An 8,200-nucleotide genomic window follows, 5' to 3' on the forward strand; every position below is an offset into this window, starting at 1 on the left:
CTCTAAAACAGAAACAAAATTTAAGGATTTTTAAAAATAAAATCTTCAGAAACATAGGCAGACCTAAAATACAGGGTGTCCATCATGAGACTCCAACATTTTAAACAAATATAGTGGAAAGAAAAATTTGTATACCAACATTGTATACCATTAAAATGATAATATAACTCACAAAGTTTTCAGTGTAACACACAAAATTCAGTTCAGTGCACTTGCACATGAGCACCTTTGCTGACACGAAGAATGTCTAACCTGTTGTCAATTTCACACCATGTGAAGACCACACCAAGCATTAACCTTTGGACTGTCACGCACGTGTTCTGTGAATGCATTGGGGTTCTCCGAATCCCAAATTCGAACATTGTGGCGAATAACTTTCCCTGAAATGTGAAAGGTGGCCTCGTCTGAAAACACTATCGAAATAACCATTCTAGAAACAATTTATTGTTTTAGTGCCACTGTGGTTCTAGCGTGAACTAAACATTACCACATAAACTTTTTGAGTCTCTGCTTCTGCTCCTATTGGATTCACAACAGTATGACCTGAAATGAAAAAGGTATAAACTTTCAAAATGTTGGGAGTCTTCCGATGGACATGCTGTAGATTAAGAAACAAATGATTGGAGGTTATGTAATACAGAAGTGTACAATTTAAATTTAACCGCTGTTAGTAGATTTGATTTGATTTGATTTATTTTACTTTGCTTCTTGTGCCACTTTTGTGAAGATGGGGATGAGTAATGATATGATGAAATTGATGAATAGATATCCCAAACGTCCATGCCCAAGCCAGGATTCGAAGCCGGGACCCTGGCATCGCAGTGCAATGTGCTAACCACTCCACCAAGAGGGCCGGCCGGCCCCTGTAGAATAATAAAATCAGGAAGACTTTGGTGGAAAGGCCATGTAGCATGATGTGAGAGGAGAGAAAGGTAACCTGAAGGTAAAAGACCTGTGAGAATGCCAAGACGAAGACTGAATGTCAATATTAAGATGGAGCCGAAGGAAATTGGTAGGATGGTCAAAGGTGTATTGATCTTGCCAACGATAGAGACAGATGGAAGAATTATATTCCTGCTGGTTTTAGATCTGCTAGAGAGTTCAAAATGCAGTAGATCTCCACTGACAATATGCATTTTTTTTAAAAAGTAGACCAGCCTCTACCTGAATACATTCAGGTGCATGCTTTTTGTCCTTGTACCTGGAATTTACACAAGGATGTCTTATCTGTTGAATTTCGGTTCCCAGTTTTTCTTCTCTTTAATTCTTTATTATTTTCATATCAACATTACATGAACATCATTATTCAGAGTTCCAGAACCAATGGTATAATTAGACTTCTGGCATTTTTCACTGAGGATGAAATATACTGGAAGGGTACATAGAATTAATTTACATGTTTTTGCTGGTTATTAGAGGAAATGAGTGAGCGTAAGATAATTAGTTTTGTTAATGTTTAGTAGTACTTAAGACAAAGTAACATATATTATATTAAACATAATATATATTATATTTAATTTTACTTCATAACACATATATTAATTAATATTAAAATTTAGTATATTAAATGTATATATCTTCAACATACTTAGAGTAAATGGAGATTATGTCTCTACGTTAGTGACTGTAGATACAAGATTGTCATGCAGGAAGCCGGCATGAGATAGTCAGGTACTGGTAAAGCTTCAGTATTGAGTAACCTGGAAAGCTTCAGAAGATATAACTTCTGGGAATATCAGGAAATAAGGTATATTGAAGAGTTAATAGAATATATATAAACAATAAACATATTACCAAATATGAGATTTATGATCTTGCACTTCCAGATTTTCTTGGACATGATTTTTGTATCATGCACTTACTTCTTGAGCAACCAGCCATTGGAAGTGGGCAGATACTGCAGCTTCAGCTTGATCTGCATCCTTGTGGCCTTTTCCTCAGAGGGCCTCGGGTGGATCATAGGGTCTCTACTAAACAGTATTGTAAGTAAGAATACCATACATCCGGTTTGCAAAAGCTAAAATCTGCCTTCTAATCATGTTGTATATATTCAAATGTGCATGGACATACACAAAATTCTATTTTAGAGAATTTCAATGCATTCAGAAATATATATTTTTCTAAAAAGAAAGGTGAATGTGCATAAAATTGAATCATCCAAATGTCTTTAAAATATTTTGTATGTGGACAGTGCGAATTTATAAAAAATAGAGTCACTCTTGTGCATTGCATTTTATTTTGTATATTTGTTATTTTATGTTAATTTTCTAGCTAATTGTGATGAGAAGAACGAGTGAAATTGATGAAGGGGCAGTCACAAAGAACACCTGTGCCCATTACAGGAATTGAACCTGGGGATTTCGGTGGAGGCACTGAAAGTCGACGACATAACATGCTCGACTACAACTACGGAGTTGACTCTCGAGCATTGCAACGTACCTTGAAGGCAATGAGGAGAATGTGAAAATAACACACATTCACAATCTCAGTTATTTTTGGAGGTGATGGGATCAGCACTATCAGTGTGGGATCTACACATCTCGGGTCCCCCTGCAAAATATTACCAAAGGCCTAAATGTGCATTCACGGCATGGTGCTACATGGAGAGGGAACTTTACCTTTACCTGCATATATTGTATTCGTTTCTGTACTCCTCAGTACCTACGTTTATTTTTTATACACATACACAAACCTTGTACTAAGTCAATGGAAGAAATTGAACTCAGGTCTTCTACATGACTGTAGGATACACTACTGACTGGACCACCTGGACAGTCACGTTTGTACAGTGCTTTTCATAGTAAAGTCGCCTGTGGAGCGGTGGCTACCATAACAGGCAGTGAGGGTTCGTTAGCCAGTAAACTGAATGCAACATCTGCGTAACTGGAACCGCTATCTATGCAATGAAATAAGCTCGTACAATTACATTGACAGTTACAATTAAAATTAGCACATACATTGTTACAAGAGGTGTTGGAAATGTTGTCCTCCTGCTTCCACACATACATTGCAACTTCTTATGAAATTTTCACTAACACATATCAGTTCTCTTCTGAAATTGCTTCAATTTCTCTCCTGATGTTTTCTATCAATTATTCCAATGTATGGCTTCAGGTTTAAAAGCTTGGCAGCTCGGCACACAGATGTCATGGAAATGGCTGTTTCTTGTGCAAGGAGCTGGAGGGATTTTTGAGGAGTATGGTCCAATCGTGCTCCAATGTTGTCTAGTTTCTCCTTAGTGAGCACATGCCATTTCACCCTTCGCTGCTTATCAAGAACACACCCTGTTTCCCTAAATTTGATCACAAGTTTTCGAACACTGTCTCTGTGTGGAACACAGAAACATTTGGAAATTCTGCTGCAAAAAGTCTTCTAACTTCCTTCCCTACAACAATTTGTAACGGTGTAATAGTTGTACATAACACTTTGTTGTTTAAAATTGAACATATAGCATGGCATTATTAGGACTGCAGAAAAGCACCAGTAATATATAAACTAAAATAAAACAGTCTAAGACATTTGTTAACACCTTAACACTTCACAAACACGTACAAACTGGACACCAGCTATCTGGATACTGAAGCAGACGCATCCAGTGCCAAGGTCACATAAAGCTGTGGGTCTAAAAGCAGGCAGATGCGTTCTCATTACCATGCATGCTAGCCATCGCTCCATGGGCAACTTGACTGTGGAAAGCACTTTACATACGAATATAAAACACCGACATCAAATGGTAATTTACGGAGATCCAAGCATCCAGTCCAACCTATCAATTATTCCTATGACAAATGGCAAAAAAGAAAGATTAAAGAATTATTTTTAGAAACCTTATACTACATTAATGCATTTATTTTTTCCAGAATGCTGCTCTAGTGGCCTCTGTAATTCATTTACCTCTTCTGATCCTGGCTCTGTATGGGATTGACTTCAACCATTTGGTGAACGCTACCTGGAAAGTCGTGATGCAGTTGAGCTTCGTTCGTTTAGGGTTGGTTGGCCTCACAAACTCAATCTATGAAGACCGAGAGCCGATGGACTGCCCAGAAGAACATTGCATTTTCAAGTATCCTTCATTCATTCTCAAGTTCATGGGGCTGAGGGGTCAAGATTACTGGATGCAGGTTATAGGCCTTTGCCTCAACATAGTCTTCTATAGAATTATTAGCTATGCAGCATTGAGATGGAGAGTAGGGCACTCCACCCATCTCTACAAGAATTTATTCCGTGGAGCTTCATAGTGTAAATAAAAGTGTGTCTGTGTATTCAGTGTGATATTGTTATGTTTTTATTTTATAATAAACTGATAATTTATTAGTTACATGAGAGTATTACTATTATTGATTCTAACCATTTGCATATACAGCATGTTCTGTTCAAACCTCCGACACTTCAATTGATCATTGCTAAAAGGTTATGAAACATAATGGAATGCGAGTGGTACTAGACGAAAGAGAAACTCAAAGAATTTTATTTCATGACTTGACCATTCTCTCACTATGCCGCGCCACAATCGCATAAAGCACAATGGCTACTTCACAGCAGCGTGCCCAATCTGTATTCTGGTATGGAGAGAATATGTAGGTCAAGCGTCTGATTGGAAAACCATTTAGGCATGGTGTGCGAAGTTTGCTTGGAACTGCTTGGACACTTGGCAAAGTGATTTACGCGGGCTTCTCTGAAATCCCACTCGAATTTCTTTCACCTTCTCCTCTGGAACACGTTGACAAGTATTTCGGGATTGTTTATTAACACTTCCAGTCGCCAAAACTTCACACACCATGCCTTAATGGTTTTCCCATCAGGTGATTCACCTCCATATTCTCTCCGGCAATTTCTTTGCACTGTCATGATTGATTTGGTCTCTGCATACCAAAATACAGCTTGTGCACGCTGCTGTGGAGTCGCCATTGTGCTTTATGCGATTGTGGCGCTGCATAGTGAGAGAACGGTGAACTTCGAGGTCATACAATAAAATTATTTGAGTTTCTTCTTTCTCTAGTACCACTCGCATTCTATTATGTTTCATAACCTTTCAGCAATGATCAATTGAAATGTGGGAGGTTTGAACGGAACATGCTGAACATATTTTACTCAGTAGATAACGTCGCTGCAAAGGGTCGAAGGTTCAATACAAAGTGGAGGCACATAGTGACTCCGATTCTACTTTAAACTGAGTGTCCAGTCACAATGAGCCTATCTGTGGATAAAGTTGACTCAAACTCAAAACTCTGTAATCACGATCATGGGTAGTCAAAAGTGGAAGAAAAGTGATAAAATAAGAAAAACATTTTTTTAAGTAAGTAAAGGTTAATAACATATCTAGTTCTAGACAAACTTAAAGAAATCGGGATTTATCTTCCTTACAATCTTGTCAAGGTGTGTGGCCATATGCCTTGACCTATTGAAATGTTATAATCCTTTACTTATTTAAAAATTGTTCATTCATATTTTTCTTATTTTGTCACTTTTCTTCCATATTTGACTACTCACAACGATGATAATTACTAGATGAAACTGATGATGGGATGCTCATGGAGAGACATATTTAAGCCCAAAACAGGACTCGAACCCAGAATTTTCAGTGATGATATTGTGAGTTGACTTCCCATTGCACTCAGCCACCACAGCTGTCAATAACGATGTGCTACATAACATGTTGTCATGTCGGGAGTCTGAAACTGATTTAGCAATGAATAATGAAGAATAGCCTTTTTCTTATATTACTCTCTCTAAACTCCATGGCACACATCCGTTCGAGGGCCAATGACTGCAAGTGGTTTGCATTGGGTGGTGTACGATTGGTGAAGTTGGTGGTGTTACAAAGATTTCTGACACTTAATATCAATTAACAAATTAGTTCTTTCTTTCATGGATACAAAGAATGTACTCTTAAGTTAAATAGTTCATTTTTACATTTTATCTCCACTATACAATATCATTTATTATTACACACATAATGAAACTTTATACAGTACAAGTACTAGAAATATATATATACATAACATGATTAAACATTACACTATATTTTCTGTTACTGTCTTTTCCAAACGTATATGTTTGCTACAGTCTTTCATGTGTTTCTTAAGGTCCATTGAATTGTAAAATCTGTTGGCACAATTTGAACATTTGCAAGGTTTTATTTTATGCTTCTCTCTTAAGTGTCTGGAAAGTTGATGAAAAACAACAAACGACTTATTGCATATTTCACACACATGAGATTTCTGCCCACCATCAATCTTCACATGCAACAGAAAGTTATTTCTGTAACCAAATGCTTGACCATATATTTCACAAACATGTGTTTTTTCTTTAGTGTGAAATCCTTTAACATGTTCTTTCAATTTTGTTTTCTTTCAAAATCTTTTATTACACAAGGTGCATACATGATTTTTCTTTCTTTTCACATACGTTGTCTGATGCACTTCATGACAGATTCTTACGTGTCCTGTAAGTTGAAGCAAACGTTCAAACGATTTATTGCATATTTCACTTATATGTGGTTTCTGGGCAGAATGTATCGTCACGTGTCTGGCGAGATTAGATTTGTAAGGAAATGCTTTACCACATGATCCACATACGAAAGATTTTTCATGAGTTTTAGTATGTTTTCCAGTTCTTTATTAAGGGCATATTCTTTATTACAAAAAAGTGCAATGATGGGATTTTAACCCAAAGTGTTTCCTCTGGTGAGTTCTGAAAACAGAATTTACAGAAAAGCGTTCATCGCAGACTGGACACTTATAAAGTTTTACACCAAGGTGGCTGTATACATGATATCTAAGGCAATACGAAAGGATTTATTACAAATTGCGCAAATATATGGCTTGATTCCATAGTGTGCGTTCATGTGTCTTGTGTGGGATTCCTTATGGATAAAGCTACTGTTGCAAATTGAACATGAAAATTTCTATCTTGCATGCTTTTTTAATATTCTGGCTTGATGAATATCTGGTATCAATACACCATTTGATTTGGAGCATACACGTGATGTGTTTGCATTTGGTATCGAGAAATGACTGGTTCCTTGAATAGAAAGTAGTGAATGATTTGATGAATCCTTTTTACACAGATTCTTTCGAGTATGTGCTACACCAGAATGCAAGTCAGATAAGTTGACATCTGTGTGGCAGTTTTTATGTTTTACATGTTCATTTTTATGAGCAAAGTGTTTATTACAAAGTAGACAAACATACGGATTTATACTGGACTGTTGCAAGACGTCCTTTTGGATAAAAAGAGGGTCTTTTGAAGGGTCACTATGCTTCTTCTCTGCACACAGATCTAACACAGATTTTTCGGAATTCTCACCTTCAAAGACCCTGTAATATTATGAAAATTAGAATTAAAAGTAATTGTGAAACATGTAACTTTCAATTTATTACGCCATTACAATATATATTGAAAATTTTATAATTTTAAATTTTTGAAAATTTTATAATTTTAAATTTTTGAAAATTTTCTACATGGTATATGCATGTGTGTGTGTGTGTGCGTGAAAAAGAAGGGAGGCACAAATATTGATTGTTGAGTGCAGGTTCTTCAGTATGCCAGAATGTGGAGGTTAAAATACAACTCATCAACATAATAGGCATAAGCAACTCACATCATAATACAGACACTAGACAACTTTTCTTTCTCATGAAGGACGGTACAGATTTGCAGCATACATGATGAAAACGAGACAATAGAGCAACATTAGATAACATAGAGCAATAAGATCTGGCACATCTGGTGTACATCTTTAGTCGGTATATGACATGGATCATTAAAAGAACACACATTGGGTCAGACTAGTGTAAGCGGATGAAGAATATGCTGACCTCCGTGACAGAGTGGTTAGCACAGTGTGCTATGACACTAGAAGTCCTGGCTTTGAATGTCAGCCTGGACTTGGGTGTTTCTGCTAAAAGTAGAAGAAAAGTGAAACAAAATCAACCAAATCAATCAATCAAGTAGATGAAGAATGATGACAAGTGAGAAACTCTGGATGAGAAGCTGTTCACACAAATGCATGAATAGCTGGTCTCCATGGCAAAGTGGTTAACACATTGAACTACGATGCAAGGAGTCCCAGCGAGGGCATGGGTGTTTGGGAGTGTACATTCATCAATTTCAGCACATCATTACTAGACCCTGGATTTTTATGTAATCATCATCATCCTTTGCCATTTCCTGCCTCTGGCTGGGTCGGCATAGAAGT

General features: G+C 36.9%; 1 protein-coding gene across 1 annotated transcript in view; it reads left to right on the plus strand.

Annotated features, from left to right (window-relative positions):
* LOC145990135 (ATP-binding cassette sub-family G member 4-like) overlaps positions 1–4,312 on the plus strand; it is a 38,660-nt gene extending 34,348 nt beyond the window's left edge. The window contains exons 10-11 of the mRNA XM_083125798.1: positions 1,827–1,982; positions 3,861–4,312. Of these exons, the coding sequence (XP_082981924.1) occupies positions 1,827–1,982; positions 3,861–4,238 (534 nt within the window). The 3' untranslated portion in view covers positions 4,239–4,312. The remainder of the gene's footprint in view (positions 1–1,826; positions 1,983–3,860) is intronic.
* Positions 4,313–8,200: the final 3,888 nt, after the last annotated feature.

This window comes from Lepisma saccharinum, chromosome 7 (assembly GCF_977018435.1).
Source record: "Lepisma saccharinum chromosome 7, izLepSacc3.1, whole genome shotgun sequence".
Taxonomy (NCBI): domain Eukaryota; kingdom Metazoa; phylum Arthropoda; class Insecta; order Zygentoma; family Lepismatidae; genus Lepisma; species Lepisma saccharinum.